At 38.9% G+C, this 20,583-nt stretch overlaps 1 protein-coding gene across 1 annotated transcript in view; it reads left to right on the top strand.

Moving 5' to 3' along the window:
• BAHCC1 (BAH domain and coiled-coil containing 1) overlaps positions 1 to 20,583 on the top strand; it is a 1,784,093-nt gene that overhangs the window by 1,381,291 nt on the left and 382,219 nt on the right. Inside the window, exon 15 of the mRNA XM_044085068.1 lies at positions 19,088 to 19,199. Within this exon, the coding sequence (XP_043941003.1) occupies positions 19,088 to 19,199 (112 nt within the window). The remainder of the gene's footprint in view (positions 1 to 19,087; positions 19,200 to 20,583) is intronic.

Below are 20,583 nucleotides of genomic sequence, written 5' to 3'. Positions count from 1 at the left end.
AGCCTACCTTGACACGGACATCCTCCAAAAGGGCCTTACTGAGACAGACACCTGGTGTCAAATTCATGGCCTCAAGCTATATGCCAAAAAATGTATAGTCAACCCATATGGGAAAAACAAAACATCCACACATTACCACATAGGTGGCAGCCCCCTTAATACAGAAGAGGTAATAAGAGATCTGGGGACCCAGGTAGATAGTAATCTCTCTTTTGACAGTCATATTGCCAAAGTACTTAGGAAATCCTTCTATGTGGCCCATCTAATTACTAAAGGGTTCGCATCTAGAAATAAAGAGGTTATAGTGTCCCTCTACTCGTCACTCATCAGACCCATCATAGAGTACAATGCCCCATTTGGGATATACCTCACAAGGCACTTCCATCAGCTGGAAAGACCACAAAAGTACATTACCAAGAGGATTACTGGCCTCAAACATATGTCCTATGCAGCCCGACTGAAAAAACTCCGGCTGTACTCAGTGGCATATCGCTTACTCAGAGGTGATCTCTGCCTGACTTACCAAAGCCATGTCCAACTCAGAATTGATGGACATGCTCCACCTAAAGAAATCCAAGTCACTGAGAGCCACACGCTGTAGTGAGCTAAACCTCGCCACAGCAATAAATAGAACATGCTGGAGGGATAGATTCCTGTCAGAGAGACTCCCCATGCTTTGGAACAAAATTCCAAACTACATTAGGCAGAGCCCCTCACTAACACTCTTCAAGAGAAACCTTGACGAGTGGATGGGTAACAGAAAATACACCCTGGGATCATTTCATTGCATCTGCGTGACAAAGGATCAGTTAATTAATCAATGGGGCGGTGAAAGCCGACACACTCTGGCTAGGCTTATAAATGCCCTCGGGCAGATAGCCTAGTACCTACCTATGAACCTATAAGGGAGGAAATGTTTTTGCTGGTCATCTTTCCTGAAGTCCCTTCCTTCATAATTCATGGCTTGTTAATGATTGCTGTGGACTTCCTCTACCAGAATCCATATTTACTGTATTATCTTGTCTTCATTGCAATTCTTCCAGCACTTGTTTAGAATCCCAGTATGTTTTCATACCCGTCAGATGGTCTTCCTTAAAAATCACTGTTTACATTAACTTAAATCTCAATTCCATTGTCCTACATTTTCTTATTGCTGGAAGGAAACTGTCCTTATTTTGTCTAGTAGTAATGGAATAGTCACTATCTACTAAAATACTTGCATTTTCCATTTTCATAATCAATCCCTTCTTTCAAAGTTAGATGGAATCATTTCCTTTTGCTCATTTGTTTGAAATTTTACCACATTTGGTATTGGTTGTTTTTAGAAAGCACTTGTGATATTTAACGCCCATGTGCTTGTTTTTTAAGTATTTCTGGAGGTAGAATGTCCATCCATTTGCTTCAATACCCTCTTAGAAATTCCTTGCAGTTGTGTCCTTTGGATGAGACGTTAAAGTGAGGCCCCATCCACTTGAGTTGGTGGTAGCTCAGGTGGATGTAAAAGATCCCACAATATCTATCGAAAGTCTTAGGGGTGTCCTGTATTTATATACAAAATAACTCTTATTTACAATATATTTACATATGTACAAATATATAAATTTGTTTACATGTTTTTGTAATTTCCTTTACAATCGTGCAAAATTTTCATCTCTATTATGCCCCCACTCCTTTTTCCATAACCATCATCTGATTTTACTTAATATTTTTGCTAGAATCCATTTACCATTAAACATAATTTAATTTATTCTTTCATTCCATGTAACCCATATAACATAAAATAACTTATCTATTCTTTTAATAAATGATGTACTTCTATTCATATATTCATATTTAATCCTATCCATTTTTATATCTTCAAAAAATGTGCTTTACATAGTTTTCCCTGTAACTTTTACATCTCAAAAACAAGTTCTGTAGTTTCATCTTCTTGACAATGTAAACATATTTTATGACTTTTCCTTTTATATGGCATATTTCCTTTTACTGGCAATTTATCTGTTACCAGTCTCCACAAATAATCTTGACATTCTACTTTCTAATTTATGTGCTTCATTTTTATAGATTTAATTTTTTCATCTGTTAGATTTTCCCATGGCTTTACATGGTAATGTTTTATTATTGCATTATTATGTGTCCTATTCTATCTTTTTTATATCATCAATTTTTATTTTCCACAAAAATATTTTTCTTGGTAATATTTTATTTCTTAATTTATGCACTCTTTTTTTTACCATACCCCTACGTTTATTATACTTATATTTTTACAGTTTTACTACTTATCTCTTGCCTTTTTCATTTATTCACTTTAACACTTTGACAAATTTAATGCAGGAGCTTATACTACTGGGTTAATTAATCGTAAGCCACCTCCTTCTTTATTTACATACAAAACTCCTCTTTTTACATGGTTTAATCTAGAACCATATATAAATGAAAAAATGATCTTCAATAATTCCTTTTCAAGTACTGTTGGCAACATAAATACCCTTGCTAAGTGTGATATTTTTCCCATCAGTACTGAAGTTATCAAATAAGCCTTTTTCATGAATGATGTTCTTCAGAAAACACATTTACTTTATTTCTTGTATTATTTTTTCCATTGAATTCTACTTGCAACTTTATTCCCAATTTTTATACCTAACACAGAAATTTCATTCATTGTAAAATATATACCCCCGATCTTTACTACATCACCTAAACATTTACTTTTCTCTTTATTTAAAGCTGTCCCTGTCATCTCTAGACTCTCATTTGTGCAAATTATTACTTTTTTATCCAAATTTTGTTTTTTGCAGTTATAATGTCATCTGCATATGTTAACTGAACTGGAATTCTTAACTCCCATCCTGTCTCACACCACTCTTAATATGTACCTCTTGATTAACCAGCCATTTACAAGTAATTTTAGTTTATTACTACTATACGCTGCCATACATAATTTCCTAGCTTTCTCATGTATATTATTTCAGTATTACTCTTAAGGATGTTCATCGTGTTTCACTGTTGCAGTCATTACACTTGGGTTATCCTGCTGGCAGGCTACCCGCAGTCGGCCAGAGTTCCAAAGTCTAGGTCCAGTGTCGGTTGCTGTCGCCTCTTCCCTGACGTCAGAGCGCCAGGGGTATAAAACATGCAACCAACGCCATTTTCTTCAGTCTTTCTTGCCGCACGGTGCCCGAAGCAAAAGCAGTTCGCAAGTGCCGGTCGGCCGACTCCTGAGATTTTCGAAATTGAGTTTCAGAACTGAAGTCTTCAATAAAGCTAAGTACCCCATTGGGGAAACTTTTTCTTGCTCCAGACCGATGTCAGTAAAAGTTAATAATTGTATTTCTTGTGGGAAGCAAATACCTCATAAGGACTTTCACTCTTACTGTATTCCTTGCGTAGGCCCTGACCACGACGTTACTAGTCGGTTTTGTGCTAGATTCAACAAACGCACTATTAAACGTCTGTTTGATTTTGCTTTACATTATTTTGGCCGAAGGTTTAACTACATAATACCGTCGGAACAACCGACGACCGGAATTTATAAAAAAACGCAAAGACAAAGAAAACCGACGACGAAGCTTCTTCTAGGCCAGTCGCCAGTTCGCCGGTTCTCAGTGAGGAGCTTTCGCAGCCCCTGACACCCGCTACCTCAGAGCCACAGGCATGTGGAGACACCGAGGCCTGTGGAAACCCAAGGTATTGGGCCTGCGGAAACTATTCCCTCAGATGGGTCTGGAGCTGCTGAGCAGGCATTGGCTTCTGAGGGTGTTTTCAGACCTTCACAGCTTACTATTAAGTCCACTACAGCAGCCAAGGCAAAGTCAAAAAATACCTTTAAAGACAAGGAAACAAGTACAGCATTCTCCTGAACAGTCATCCATGCCAAAGAAACAGATGCTTAAAATGGCCGAAGACCTAATTACTTTGATCAGGGGTTCCCATCCCCTTCCTGACAAAAGGCCTAGGCAAGACACTGACTATGATTCCTTTGACCAGGTCTCTCTTTCCTGTGATTCCTCTTCTGATCAGGGATATTCTCTTCCTCCCTAGGAGGACTCTGATGCAGAAGAGTCTATACCTTCAGCCTCTCCGCCTGAGGATTATTCTTTTGGGGAAACCCTGGCACACTGTGAGGGAGCATTTCCATTGCGAGAGCCAGGATTACTCAGAATCCAAGAAAAGGCTCAGAGACTTTCTTTTATTGCCTCAGCACAGGCCCCTGGCTATTCCCTCTGTGCTTGATATTGTTGATGATGTTTTCTCTGAATCCAGTCTGTCTCCGGAGTCATTACCCCCTGCACCAGTCAAGCCAGACAGGTACTACAGGGTCCCTGACTCTCATAAATTTCTTTACAAAAACACTGATGCAGACCCAGAAACAATTTCTCAGGGTCCTAAAGGAGTTAAGGCTTCCACTGCTAAAAATCCTGTCCCCTCAGATAGGGATTCCAGAGCTCTGGATCGATGGAAGAAAAAAGTTTACACTTCTGCTACTTTAGCTGTAAGGGCTTTAAATTGCCAGTTTCACATGCTTAAATATCAACAGCACCTCATGTCCTTGTTAAAACAGAAAATGGTTACAAACTCAGAAAGTCCTGACAGTAAGGAAATACATGATTTATTGCATGCAGCTGAACAAGTGGGAAAGCATACTTTGCAATGTGGTTTTGATTCATTAGAGGCTTCTTGCAGAGCCGCAGTTACAGGCTCTGTCATTCGAAGGCATGCTTGGTTGAAAGAACAAAGTTTACCTGAACATGTTAAAGTAAAATTATTGGATGCTCCACTACAGCATGATACTTTGTTTGGTGTTAAGGCAGAAGAGGTGCTAAAGAAAATGGAGGATAAAGCAAAATCAATGCAGACAGTAAAGGATTTCTTACAGGTTCAACCACCTAGGTTTAGCAGAAACTGGCCTTCAAAAAATTGGTCCTTTCCGGTGTCAGACAGGCCACAAAGAGGCAGATACAGACGCCCAAGAGGCAGATCTCAGCCCCAAGGCTCCTACAGACCTAAACAATGGGGTGCTTCAGCCCCCAAAGGAGGGGAAGACAAATCACAACCTTATAGGAAACAGTCACAATGACTTCCCTCTACAAATGCCAAGCACTTACCTTTTGGCAGCACCCCTAGGGGGAAAGCTAGCACTTTTCTCACAAAATTGGCACATAATCACCCAGGACAAATGGGTACTGAATATTGTTTCTCAGGGTTACAGGTCCCACTTTCACACCCTTCCAAAATCAAAAGGTATGCCGGACCTGCCACAAAATCAATGGGCAGAGGCACAAAAACAAATTGCTGCTCTCTTGGACATGGGAGCTATTCAAAGAGTACCACAGCAAGAACAGGGACAAGGATTTTACTCAAGACTTTTCCTAGTACCCAGAAAGGACAAAGCCTGGAGACCAATACTGGACTTGTCAATCCTAAATACTTTCCTGGATGTTCCAAAATTCTAAATGTTAACACTACAGCAATGTCTACCCATGCTGGCAAGAAGGCTTGGCTAGTTGCTTTGGACCTCAAGGAGGCATACCTGCCTGCCCCAATCAGACAGTCTTGCAGAAGATACCTCAGATTCATAGCTGGGCTCAATGCATTACCAATTCTCTGCACTGCCCTTTGGCTTATCTACTGCGCCCAGGGTCTTCACAAAATGCCTGGCACCAGTAATTGCATTTTGCAGACAAGAAGGAATTCAAATATATCCTTACTTGGACAACTGCCTTATTCAAGCAGAGAGCAAGGACATTCTTCTAAAGCATCTGGCGTTTGTAAAAAGATTACTAATTTACCTAGGGTACACAGTAAACGAAAAGAAATCAAAACTAGTGCCCTCTCAAGAGATAATATTCCTGGGTGCAAATTTAAATACAGCTGCCCAGATGGCTTATCTCACGCCAGACAAACAAAGGCAACTGACTCATTACTTTCAAATGATGGCAACAAAGACCCAGCTCCCTGCAAGAAAAATTCTGCAGGCCCTGGGCTTCATGGCGTCCTGCATTCTACTAATCCCATATGCAAGACTGCATATGAGGAAACTACAATGGTATCTAAAAAGTGTTTGGACTCAACATTGCCACAGCCTGGAAACAATCATAACTTTAATTCCCTGCCTACAACAGGAGTTTCAATGGTGGTCCCAGGCCTGACACCACAACAAGGGACAACCATTCACCTTACCCACAGCCAGGCAGACAATAACAACGGATGCATCAGGTTATGCCTGGGGGGCACATATGGCAGGAAAATGTATTCAGGGCACGTGGCCCAAGGAACAAATGCATCTTCACATCAATCAAAAAGAGATGCTAGCTGTACAGAATGCCCTGACAGCTTTCAAGGACCTACTACATCCAGGACAACTATTAATAAAGACAGACAATACCACAGTTATGTGGTACATAAACAAGCAAGGGGGCGCACATTCCTACCCCCTCTGCAGGCAAGCCATGACTTTGTGAAACACAGCACTGACCTATCAAGTACATCTGCAGGCACAATTCCTGCCAGAAACAAAAAATACACTGGCAGACGAACTAAGCAGAAATCTCATAGATCCTCACAAATGGAAACTAAATCCACAGGTGTTCAGCATGATAACAAGGAAATGGGGACGTCCAGACATAGATCTTTTTGCCTCCCCTCACAATTGCCAACTACAGAAATACTGCACAAGAACTTATCACTCTCAAGCATGGAAAGTGGATGCTCTATCATTCAGCTGGAAAACCCTGACAGTTTATGCCTTCCCTCCGCTGCCTCTTCTTACCAAGGTGCTCCTAAAAGTCAGACAAGAGAGGCCAAAAATGATCCTGATTGCCCCAGACTGGCCACCCCAGCACTGGTACCCAATCCTAAAGAGCTTGTCTCAAGGCCCAACCTGGCCTTTACCTCGAATTCCTCATCTTCTGACTCAACAAAACAATCAGATTCTGCACAGTCAACTCAGAACCTTAAATCTGGCAGCATGGCAGATAATGTAGCCACTCAGACTGCGCCTCTCTCTAAAGCTGTTATGGATGTCATTTTAGAAGCCAGGAGGCCCAGCACTAGGAAATCTTATGCAGAAAAATGGAAGAGATTCTGTGCTTGGAACCGGACACAAGGGCTCGAACTACTTGTTTCAAATATACCTCAGATTTTACAATACCTAACTGAGATGCTGGACAAAGGCCTATCCTTCTCATCTACTAAGATACATGCCTCTGCGATTTCAGCTCATTACAATATGGAACCTCCTATTTTTTCACATCCTCTACTAAGACAGTACCTCAAAGGGGCAAAAATCATAAGACCCCCAAGGAGAGCACCAATACCTACTTGGGATCTCAATTTTGTTTTAGAAGTACAAAAGTGTTCGGCATTTGCAAGTACAACAGAACTGAATGAACAGAAGAAAATGCCTCGCCAAAGGCTATGTGGTCATGAGACACCAGACAAAAAATCTTCAAAGCTTGTCAGAAATACCATAAGCTGTGAGCCAGGAATAAAAATAACCCAATATTTAATAAAAACCAAATGGTTATAAGTTAAGCGCTTTCACCCGTTCAAAACACGGGCTTCATCAGAACTAAAATTTAAAAAAAAAAACAGTTACCATTTAAATAACCTTATTGTCGCCAAAACGTTGGCTCCATTTAAAGACATAGAACAACCACAAAAGTTGAACAAAGAAACTGTCAATGCATATTATGTGATCAATGTTGGCATCCTAACCTAACTAAGAACACATCAAATGTTATATATAAAAAAACCTCACTCAACAAAAACATTACTGTTAATGCAAGTTGAGCAAAGGCTTTATAGAAATAAAATCATTGAGTCCTGGGGGGATAGACGCATCTGTAAACAACTGCCACCACAACTCCTTATATGATAATAAACCTTTGTGGTCTCCCCCCCTCGGGTCCATCTTAATAATGACCAATATAGCAAACTTAAATTGATGGTCTTCACCCCATTTTTTTATGTGCCTATATAATGCATTTTTTTCATCCTTCTTTTTAATGCAATATAAATGGGCATAAAGTCGCTTGTGGAAATGCCTTTCAGTCTTACCAGTATAAAAACCAGAACAGGCACAACATTTGGCCAAATAAACAATAAATTTAGAATTACAATTTCCCTCTCTAAACCTTAAAGACCTATGAATATTATCTAATATTACTCCTTCCACTTCAATTATGGTGTAACATAAGTTACACCTACCACATTTATTAGTATGTTTATTAGAAGGATTTTGAACAATGGGGCCTCTTTCTAAGTATTTTTTAATATTAAATCCCATTTTATTGACAAAAATGGGGTGGGGTCCTACAACATTCGCTACTTCATTATCTGCCAAAATAATGTTCCAATTAGTAGTCAGAATTTCTTCAATTTTAAATATATACGGGCCATATTCCAAAACGCAAGCTCTACTATAATTCACTGCTGTAGCCAAATATCTATCAGTGTGCATAGGAATAATATCTCCTTGGTTACAGTTGTAACCCAATAAAGGGGTGTATCTTATTCCCCATTCTTTGATTACCTGCTTACTCACTTTAGACATCATTTTTGAATCATAGCCTCTATCGCTAAATAAAGATGTAATAAAACTCACTTCCTTCAACATGTCTGAATATAATGAAGTCATCCTAACAGCTCTAATTAATTGCCCCTTAAAGATATTTCTTAGAAGTTTTTTGGGATGATTGCTGGAATATTCCAGGTAGCTGTTAGAAAATGTGTGTTTCCTATAAATTTTAGACTGAAAGTTCTTACCATCTTTAAATACCCAAGTGTCTAAATATGCTAACCCCTCCTTACTGTTGGAGGGAGTAAATTTAAAATAATTGCTACTAGAGTTGATATAATCTAAGAATTTTTCAAGATTATCAACACTACCATCCCAGAGGATGTAAATATCATCCAAGAAACGGGAATAATACTTAATGTATCTGAAAAATTAACTTTGGAGCACTATGGATTCCTCCCAATACAGCATAACCAGGTTTGCAAAAATGGGGGCACAAGCCGCCCCCATTGCTACACCCCTGGTTTGCCTAAAGTACTCACCGTCATAATAAATATAATTGTGTTCCAAGACTATACTCATCATTTTGATGATAAGACATGCTTTGTCCCAATCCAACTCAGCATGTTTTCTAATGCTATTAGTAAAAGCACTTAGTCCCTCCACTTTAGGTATGCAGGAGAATAGATCGATTACATCGATGGTAACCAATAACAACTCATCATTGTATAAGTTGATGGGATACTTTTTCAGAAATTCCCATGAGTCCTTAACAAGATGAGGAATTTTACTATAAATATCTTTCAACATAGTGTCCACAGCAGTTCCTAAAGGGAAGGTTTTGGACCTACTTCCAGATATAATCGGTCGAAAGGGGGGCTTGTCTATGTTTTTATGAATTTTGGGAATTCCTACCAATGATGCCGCCATCGGATGTTCTACCTTTAAATAATTGTACGTATCAGTAGTGATACGTTTGTCAATCCAAAATTCCTCAATAAACATGTCAATTCTCCTATATGCCAGATTTAGTTCATTTAAAGAGATGACCTCATAATTTCCCGATACATGTAGTATATCATACATTTTCGAAGCATATACCATATTGTCGTAAATCACTATTCCTCCCCCTTTGTCGGGTTTCATTACCCGAATAGTTCTATCATTCCTCATGTCGTTTAGTGTCTTTCTTTCATCTACCGATAAATTGGATTTAACCTTTTTGTCACCGATAGTGTTCTGTAATTGATACATTTGCTTAGTAACTGATTTGTCATATACTAATATAGTTGAATTCATTGGAGGCATGAAACTGCTCTTCTTCTTGAATAATTTTATGCCTGTACTCTGATTCTGTGCATTGCTGTTCGAATTATGAAACATAATGGCCAGATTCAATTTCCTTATATATAATTTAATTTCACTTAAACAATCTATTAGTTTAAAATTTGTAGTCGGAATGTATTTCATACCTTTGGAAAATAAATGGAAATGAGAAGTATTTAATGAAAGGTCAGTATAATTGTAAATATTGAAATTCTTATACCTATTAACTACACCTTCATTAATAATATTATGCTCATTATGATAATTTTGTTTGTTAACCACATACTCACATTTATCATTCTTTAATTTCTTGGTTGATTTGCATACCATCCCTGATTTCTTGCTTGTCGATGTGGATCCAATAAACCCATTTTACTACTATTCCGCTGTTCATTATGAAGAAATGACACCGGTAGGTCTATCATGTTTGTACCTCCATGACTGGTTCCTTGCCCATTGGGAATATCGGGCGAGAGTAGTGAATTAGTTGGAGAACCTTCATTACTATTAATAGAATTAATATGACTGTCTCTTCCCTTACGGTCATTCAAAACCTTTAAAGTTATATCTGATGTTGTTGGCGCTTCCATAGTGCTCTTTGACGATTTATCAATCTTGGCAATACTGCCCATGTCATAGCTGACCACTGCATTGAAACCTATGTTGGTCAGTAAAATCGATAACTTATGAACTTCACCCTTAAGTTCACCTAATTCAGCTTGTAATTTCGCCATCATGTTGGTCTCAGTACAGGGTGAAGGTGTATTGTCGGCATCCCGATCAGACTCCATAGCAGTATACTCAAAAGTACAAAAGTGTTCGGCGTTCGAAAGTACAACAGAACTGGATGAACAGAAGAAAATGCCTCGCCAGATGCTATGCGGTCATGAGACGCCAGACAAAAAATCTTCAAAGCTTGTCAGAAATACCATAAGCTGTGAGCCAGGAATAAAAATAATCCAATATTTAATGAAAACCAAATGGTTACAAGTTAAGCACTTTCACCCGTTCAAAACACGGGCTTCATCAGAACTAAAATAAAAAAAAAAAAACAGTTACCATTTAAATAACCTTTCATTTACCAACTTTCTACCCAAACCCCCAGAATAAAGGGGAGAGACTTCTGCACGCTTTGGACATACACAGACAGCTACGATTCTACTTGGACAAAACAAAAGCTTTCAGAAAAACTGAGCAACTGTTTGTAGCCTATGCTCAGGATCACAAGGAAAGCCTATCACAAAGCAGACAATTTCAAAATGGATAGGACACTGCATTTGCTTCTGTTATGCACAACATGGCAAATCAGTGTCTAAGGGCATTAGGCCACATTCTACCAGAGCAGCAGTCACTTCAGCAGCCTTTCTCAGAGGAATACCAACCAAAGACATTTTAGAAGCTGCAACCTGGAGTTCAGTGCACACTTTCACCAAGCACTACCACTTACCTCTGTACTCTAAATCCAGAGCAGGCTTTGCCACTGCAGTTCTGCAGGGCCTGGTAGCCTCTCCTAATCCTATTTAGACCCAGCCGCCCAACCTCAGCTTTGGGATTCAACCCAAGTGTAATGACTGCAACAGTAAAACACGATGAACATAGTATAGTTGTGTACCTACCATAAATGTAGATGTTCGAGTGTATTCACTGTTGCAGTCCAGGTTACCCACCCACCATCCTCCTTTTTCATTGCTGGGACTTTTCTGTACTTCTCAACTCTATACAACCTATGTGGTGTATTTGCTTGTAGATGAAGGAAATATTTATATTAGTACATGCATGCTTTTTGGCATATTTTCCTTTTTTCAGACTTCCTATCTGGGAGCACCTGACATCTGAGGCAAGAAAAACTGAAGAAAATGGCGTTGGTTGCATCTTTTATACCCCTGGCGCTCTGACGTCAGGAAAGAGGTGACAGCAACCGACGCTGGACCTAGACTTTGGAACTCTGGCCGACTGCAGGAAGCCTGCCAGCAGGATAACCCAAGTGTAATGACTGCAACAGTGAATACACTCGAACATCTACATTTATGGTAGGTACACAACTGTACTTTTCATGTCCCGTTGTGTCAAATGCCTTATTATGCCGTAACAGAGACCTGGTTCAAGGCAGCAGAAAGCAACCCTGCACTACCAGGCTACAACTCATTCCACATCTTTCGGCCCCAGAACTTCGACCGAAGCTCCAAAGGCAGTGGTGTTTCCATATTCATAAAGGATGCGCACACCTCCAGACTGGTAGCCGAACATAACGCACCTGAGATACTTCAGGTGTAGCTGACACTGGGTAAGACAGCGATTCAGGTCGTAGCCTGCTGTAGGTCCCCAGTCATGTCTCAAGACTCACACTCCACGTTCCTAAGCACCCTGGAGAATATTAGGGTCCAACCTAACACTCTCATACTGGGTGACTTCAACTAACCCTCCATTAAATGGGGAAACTACTCTTGCACCAATACACTTGCCCAACGTTTTCTGAAATTCATTAATTCCAGTGCTCTGGACCAGCTCGTTCTTACTCCCAGTAGAGGTAGCAACATCCTTGACCTGGTCATTACTAACATGGGCAACCATTGCTCTACACCAATAGTCAACTCCTCCCTGGTTAGATCCAACCACAAACTAATCACCTTGGAAATCCACATCCCTCCCACTACACCCCACCATACAAAGGTAACCACCATGAAAAACTTCTCCAAAGCTAACTTTGGACTCCTAAAAACAGAGGTGGCTAACTTCCAGGCACCCATGCAAATGGAGAATAGTTGCATGACCGTCAAATCATAGACCAATGCACTCTACGAACACATACACAAATGCATGGATCTCGCCATACCCAGTAGAACCAAGACGCTCTCCTCCAAAAAAAAAGGAAGCCAATCTGGTGGTCCCCTGCCATAAACAAACTCTACAACAGAAGGAGGAAACTGATGCGGAATAAGGTGAAGTCCTAAGACTGGAAAAACTCCCTTATCAGCCTCAACAAAAAGTTTAGATCCCTCATCAAATCCTCTAAAGCTAGCTATGAAAACAGAATTGCAGCAGATAATAAAGACAACCGCAAGGCCTTCTACAGTTATGTAAAGAATCTCCACGGCAATACCTAGATTTGCTCTGAGCTACTGCACAATGGTACCTCTTGTACCGAGCCCACAGATATTGCCAATATACTGGCCAACAGATTCAGTGCCAACTTTATCCCCCCCCCAAAGGACCAGTCACAATACCAGTAGATTGACAGGCACCCAGTATTACTGCTGCACAGGTTAAAACAGCACTGTCCAAGGCCAAGAATACTGCTTCTGTGGGACCTGACAATATTTCTGGCTGTGTTCTATATGAAGACTGCTCATACTCTGGAATAAGCTTCCCTTTCTTGTCAAGCAGAGCACCTCACTGGCCCTCTTCAAGAGAAATCTCAACGAGTGGATGGGTAACAGGAAGTTCACCCCAGGGATCACTCCAGTTGCCCTACTGGATAGAGGCACTGTGAACTAACATCAGGTGGTACAGCACCAGGGCAATTTTTTTGGGCTAGGCTATAAAGGCTCCAGGGCCATTAGCCTAGTACACATCTATGAACTTATGAACAGCTCCTTTGATGATGTAATATAGACCGGTGCTGCTACTACTTTTTTCCTTGTAAGCAATATTTTTGCTTATATAACAGTTCATTAACCTTATCTTGATATATTATTTGTAATTCTTTTTCTTTTTCATAAAATAATTTTTTTCTTCTCTGTTGAGCCTTTAAATATATTTTTTGTTTAATATTTTGTACTCCATTTTTGCTTTTTTCCTTTTATTTTCTGTACATTCTAAAAATACTTTTTTTGTATTTCTTTTTGAATTGAATCTACCATATTGTCCATTTTTTGTAAAAATCTCTCATACGTTGTTTCCATAATTCTGTAATTTCTTTTCTTTCTCCCGAATCTAACTCTTTTTCATTTGCTCTTTGTATGCATTTTACTATTTTAATATATTCCTAATTTTCATGAATTATTATTCAAATCACCACATGATCAGAGAACCCATTATATTTAATTCCTTTTTGTGTAATTTGTAGGCCTTCTGGTATAAAAAAAATAACCAATTTCTGTCTTAATTTTATTTCTTCTGCAAGTTCAGTATTTATTTTCTCATATTTTTAATTTTCTACTTTTCATAATTTCAGTAACCATTTTAACATCACAAATATAAACCCCTATGTCACTAGATGGATTGCAAACTGGCTCAAGGACAGAACCCACATGGTTAGAATTGCTGGAGCCATGTCAGACTCCAAACCAGTTTCAAGTGGTGTCCCACAAGGCTCAGTCCTGGGACCTCTCTTGTTCGGTATATATTTCTCGGAGGTACAGGCCAACATGGAAGGACTGTGGCTGACCAAGTTCACAGATGACTGCAAACTGGGCGCCATAATCGACTCTCCAGCCGACACAAGCATCCTCCAAAAGGGCCTCATAGAAACAGACAACTGGTGCCAGAGCCATGGCCTCAAGCTAAATGCCAAAAGTGTATAGTCATCCCCTTTGGCAAAACAAAGTGCCCACAAATTACCACATAGGTGGTAATCCATTAAGTACAGAAGAAGTAATTAGGGACCTGGGGACCCAAGTTGATAGCAATCTCTCATTTGACAACCACGTGGCCAAAGTGGTTAGAAAAACATTTTATATAGCCCACCTAATCATGAAGGGATTCACATCTAGATCAGAGGAGGTCATCGTGCCTCTTTACTCATCCCTCATCAGGCCCATAATTGAGTACAATGCCCCTTTTGGGATGTACCTTACCAGACACCTGCAGCAACTGGAAAGACCCCAAAAGTACCTCACCAAGAGGATCATAGGGCTCAAACAGATGCCATATGCTGCCCGGTTAAAGAAACTCCAGCTCTACTCAGTGGCATACCGCCTGTTCAGAGGCGATCTGTGCCTGACGTATAAAGCCATGTCCAACCTGGAATTAATGGACATACTGCACCTCAGAAAATCCAAATCCCATCGAGCTACGCGCTCGAGAGACTTGAACCTCAGCACTGAAATAAATAGGACATGCTGGAGGGACAGATTCATAACCCAGAGGCTCCCTTCACTCTGGAATAAAATCCCAGTCCATGTTAGGCAGAGTCCCTCATTGACTCTCTTCAAGAGGAATCTTGATGAGTGGATGGGAGATCGTAGGTTTACCTCGGGTATCACTTCTGTGTCACTGTTAGACAGAGGTACAGTATACTAACCTCGAAAAAAGGGAATAGCAAAATAAATTTAAAATGGGTGGCGAAAGCCAAACACATTCTGGCTAGGCTTATAAATGCCCTAGGGCAGATAGCCTAGTATGAACCTATGAACCTATCTGTTCTTCTTATTTTTAAAATTACAATTAAAGTCAGCTGTCATTATTATAGCCATGTTAACACAGACATAATCAGGTGTACTTTTAAACATTTGTTCTGTTTCTTTTTTGTTACGTATGCATATAAAGCAATTAGTCTATATACATATTTTTCCATCTTATATATACTACTGTTATTCAGCCCATTTCTACCACTGTAATATCTAATATTTTTATATTTTCTTGGCATAGTATACATATACCTGAACATGTGTTTTTTTTGCCTATATTCCAAGTAACAGTACCATTCCAAAGTTTTTCTGTTTGCACCCTTTCTTCTTCTGTTAACATTTTAATGTCTTCTAACACGATTACTTGAGCATCTACTGCATAACACCATTGTAAAATACTAAGTCTTCTCTTAATATTCTTCATAATGTTCACATTCAAAGCTAGTATTTTCAGCTTTATAGAAAAGTTATTAGAATAATCTTATCCCTTATTTTTCTTATTCTCTTGTACCATTATATTTTTTAAATTTATTTTTCTTTTCCTAACTCTTTCCTGTTGATTTTTTTCTTGCCTTTTACTATATGCCACTCTGACTCTTCTTCACTCATTTCATCTGTCTCACTTTTTTTGTCTTTCCCTTTAAATTTAAATACCATTTCTATGCTTTTTTCTTGTTGTGTTCTTGTGTAGCATTGTTTTCTAACTCTTTTACTTGTATAATTTCATTTTCTTGTATTTCTATCTCATATTCTAACCATGAATGTCCTGTATTACCACATTTCTTACATTTCACTTAACATTTCTTTGCATTATGACCTGTCTGACAACACAAATATCTTTTTTGTCGCATTCATTGGTTAAATGATCACTTTTTCCACAAAAATAACACATCTTTGATTGTTCTTGTATCTCACAAAACCTCTATTGCCATGCACTTTAATAATAATAAGTATGTGTATCACATTGTCATTTTCATTTTTCAATTATTCCACATTCCCAAACCCCAGTCCATAATCCTCTTTCATCACTGATTTTAGAAGTGTCTGCCACTTCTTTACATATTGTCAACAAATATTCTCGCAGTACTTTTGTTCCCACTTCAGTTCTAAACTGAATCAATATTCTTTTTTTTTTTTTTTTTTTTTTTTTGCCTGAAAAAGGCTTGGACAGCGTATTCTGATCATGGAAAGTCTGCTTTCTTTTTTTTCATAGGCCCCGAAAAAGTTTTCCATAGCCTGGTCAGTTTCAAAAACCAAGTCACAAAAAGTTTCTTTGCTAATTAAAATGAAAGCTGTTACCTCTTCAGCTTTTACTCCCAGAGGTGCAATAACGTTGTCCCATACCTCATATCTGTCCAGGCCTTTTTCTTTTTTATTGCTCACCCAAACAACATAGTTTTACTTTACTTCCTTCATCTCTGTCTTCTCCTTAGCTTCTTTTTCCACCGTTAGTGAGCAGAGGAGCTTTTTTTCTGGGAGCTTCTCTGGCTCTTTTACCTTCTGTTTTTCTCCCTCTTCTATTTTTTTCCATAGTGTGACTCCAGGATGTAGCAGTTCCACTTTCTGGCACACTCAGGTTAACTAGCTCCTTCAGATACTCATGCCGCAACCCTCCCAACTGGACGGTTAAAGTAACACATTTTACTGCCATTTCAAACAGGTTTTTCTGGAAATTTATTTCTGAATCCATGTCCATCACTGCATTTAGCTCCATCTCCTTCCTGATCTCTTCACCATCAGGAGGCAACATTTTCTTGGCTGCCACATTGCCTGAAAACATTTCAGGTAGAGATTCTACCATTTTTTTTTTAATTTTCAACACATTTAACTTCCAAATTGCTGTGGCTCCAAGCAGCAATGTTTCTCCCTGTTCCTGCTGGCTGCCTCCGTGCCTAGACAGTAAACAGGAAGTCAGGATGTGCAACACCTAATCTGTTCCCCCTACTGGAAAGGGTAAGGAAAGTTCCCCAATGCCATGGCCAAATTTCCCATAGTAGTATAAATACAACCTTTGAGTTTCCCATGAAAAGTGGCTGATAGCCTAGTGGGACTAAGCCTAGCAAGACAAACCTGGTCAAAAAAAAAGTTCAATGTTTCTTGTATTAGAGATCTGTCCTCTAATGCAGTAATTGTCTGCAATATCTTCATCTTGTTCTCTCCTTTCTGCACTTTGTTGAGCTCCACAATTTTCATATTGCTCATGACAGTATACATTGTAAAAGTTCCACCAATCCTAAATATCTTTGTGTGTTTTTGGTTAATTTTCCTCCTACACTGCCTATCCCACCATTTCCTCAATACTCCAGTCACCAGAAGGCACTTCCACCAGGTTAACCATGTTGTTGTCTCCTGCTATTGTTTTATTGACTTATTTCTGGGAATTTGTAGTTTTTTCTCCTCTGGTTCATGTTTTAGGTGGAGTAGGAATGTTCCACATTAACAGTTTGCAGATTTAATTAATTATTGCCAGCTTTTACTGATATCTGTAAGAAGTCTTATTTTGGCTTTGTAACTACCTTCCATCTTACCAGACATTCCCAGAAACTCTTAATCTTTTCATCTACCTACACTTTTTCTGTCCTTCCACCACAGAAGCATGGTGTGTATTGTTCTCGTTCTGTTTTCTCACTCTGTCCCACAGCTACTTGTGTAGGTGTCCTTCACTTAAGCTTTCATAAAGCATCTCATAGTGAATCCTATGATACTTCTGTATCAGAATATGTACCCAAGTAGTACCATGGGTGTGCTACTGTGTATTTGAAGAGCTTACAGTGTCTTGTATTGGGTGTTATAGTTGTGGTAACTCGGTCAGAATGGCCAGACTTTAACCTGAGCAGAAACAAGTTATGAGTTTATTTTTCTCTTTTATGTCCACTATATGGTCTCTTGAGATTTATGACAATGATGTTCAATAATTACTGACTTTAATTTCAATTTAATGATAGTATTTTAATATGCATGAAGGGCTTGACAGAGCTAACAGTTGATGTACCAGCCAGGTAAAGGATCAGGAGTGTAGAAGTGTGTGTGTGTGTGTGTGTGTGTGTGTGTGTCGGTGAGTGGTGTGTCTGTGCGCGTGTAAGATGAATGGTGTGTCGGTGCGCGTGTAAGATGAATGGGAGGGTGTCTCTGTCAACACAATGCATGAGTCACAAGTGTTAGTATTGTTACCACCAAAAAGTGCTTTTTGACACTGGCAGTAGTTAAGGGTGATTCAGACATGCAGATTAGCCAGTAATGATGTGTTCCTCGTTACAGCTAAAGATGGCTACTATAGGCAGTTTGTGAGATTGCAGCCAATACCTCTGAATCCCAGGCATGATCTTATACAGTATTTACTTTTAATTTGCACACATTTATTGTTGGTTGTGGTTTAAAAAAATATGTGCTGCAGTATTACAATTTGAGATGTACGACTGGTATTTCTCATTATAAAAACTGTGTGTGTGCTTTCTGCTGCAGATTTTGTAATCTTGGATCATTCTGGTCATTCTGCAGGACTAGATCCTGAAACTAAAGGTTACAGTCAGAAGGAAAGTTTTTTCTTCTCTTTTTGTAAGGAAGATGTTGACCGTTTAGTAGAGGACCTACTAAAATGTTTAACAATTTTTTTTTTCTGATCAGGGTCAGTGTTACTTTGTTTAATCCTTATCATGTTTTGTGTTTAGAATTTTTATCAGTTAATGTGTCACAATTTATTTTGTAACTAGTCAGTGTGATTCTGTTAACTTTTAATGTTGATACAGTTACTGTTTCCCACCTATGTGCAAAGGCTAGATGTTTTAACTGTCCTTAATGTTAGGCAAGGCTTGAAGTTTTGTTAAAGTGAGACCTTGTTTGATAAACTGATTTCAAAAAATATTTTGAGCAAGTGGATGAACTCTTTTATTCCCAGAAACAGACCCAAGAAGGCTGGCTTCACTTTCCTGCGCAATGAACTTCAGAATGATGGTCAACCTAAGAAGAAAAAGCCACGAGTGTCTGAAGAGGATTATGGTAGTTCAGAGGTAAGTATTGTAATGTCCAACCTCCCTTCAGCCAAAAAGCTTACTGTAGCTACTTTGACAGCAGACAGCATATTCATGTATTGTGCACTTGATAGTGAAGTACTTTAGAACAGAACAACTGACTGATTATCCCAGGCACCCTTAGCTGGATGTAGAGATAACAATAGAACTGTGGAGTGCTGCCCAGTGAGAGGCATTAAGTCCCACTGGGCAGTGTTCTGTTTCTATTGTTCAGTTTTGTTTCCTGCATAAGCACTGTAGAAATCAGGATGACATTGTCCAAGTAGGCTGTTTTGGTTACACCTTCAAACACAGGAATTCCAATATGTTTCCAAACAAGTTAGTCCCTAGGTCAAATGTAAGGTTCATGCATCAGACAATAAAGTTAGTTTGTCTCCTGTAAAACATTTTCAGTGTATACAAACAGAGCATTATTTACTGAGAAGAGGCATTGTTTAACTTGCTTCCATATTTTGACAGAAAAAAATGACAAACATGCTTTATTTTTCTTAAATGGATTTTTGTGTATGAGCATGCTGTCAGTACCTCACATGCATGGGACACTTAATCCTTAGATGTTATGTAATCAAAATTGGTATGCCTTGAGCAATAGAAAAGACTGACCTCAATGACTTTATTTTAGCAGAGTGTAGAGTGTTTCTGTCAAATGCAAATTATCGAACACTTGGACATTGAACAATTGTACAGATACCAAGGTAGTTAATGATTTCTGTAATAATTCACTGTACTATTTTTGGTGCTTAATCCAGGTCAAGTTGTTTCCTGACTCTGCTTTTTTCCTACTTTTATGAAAAGATTTACATAAACCAGTTTTCAGCCTTATAGCAATGCAAAAAAAAGTGTTTGTGGTGGTGGACACACAGACAGGGATATTTGTATTCACATAACTGCATCATACCACGTGAACAGTGGGATTGTCATAGAACAATTTTCCTTTTTAGTTAAACCAGTCACAGTTGTCATGAATTGACTGAAATAAAGAGATCCTCATCCCAGTCCTGAAGGGACAGGACTGACATCTTTTTGCTTCATAGAGGAATTGTCAGCATTCTGTGTACAGCTGTAGGCTGCTGTGCCTATTATCCTTATTTAACAAAGTTGTTAACTGTGTGTAATGCTTCTGGCGGCTGCCTACTGGGCAGCACTACCATAGTACTTCCTGTTTCTTTCCTTGCCTGTTTGTCTTTCTTTACACTTCTGTTTCAAGACAGTAATGTATATATGTGTATGTATGTGAATATGCATGTATGTTTTATATGTGTGTGTGTGTGTGTGTGTGTGTATATATATATATATATATATATATATATATATATATATATACACACATTTACGTGTATCCAGTGAGAATAGTCTAGTTATA

This window comes from Protopterus annectens, chromosome 10.part0 (assembly GCF_019279795.1).
Source record: "Protopterus annectens isolate FY-2018-M chromosome 10.part0, PAN1.0, whole genome shotgun sequence".
Classification (NCBI taxonomy): Eukaryota; Metazoa; Chordata; order Ceratodontiformes; family Protopteridae; genus Protopterus; species Protopterus annectens.
Note: the sequence above shows the minus strand (reverse complement) of the source record. Positions and strands in the feature narration are given on the sequence as shown.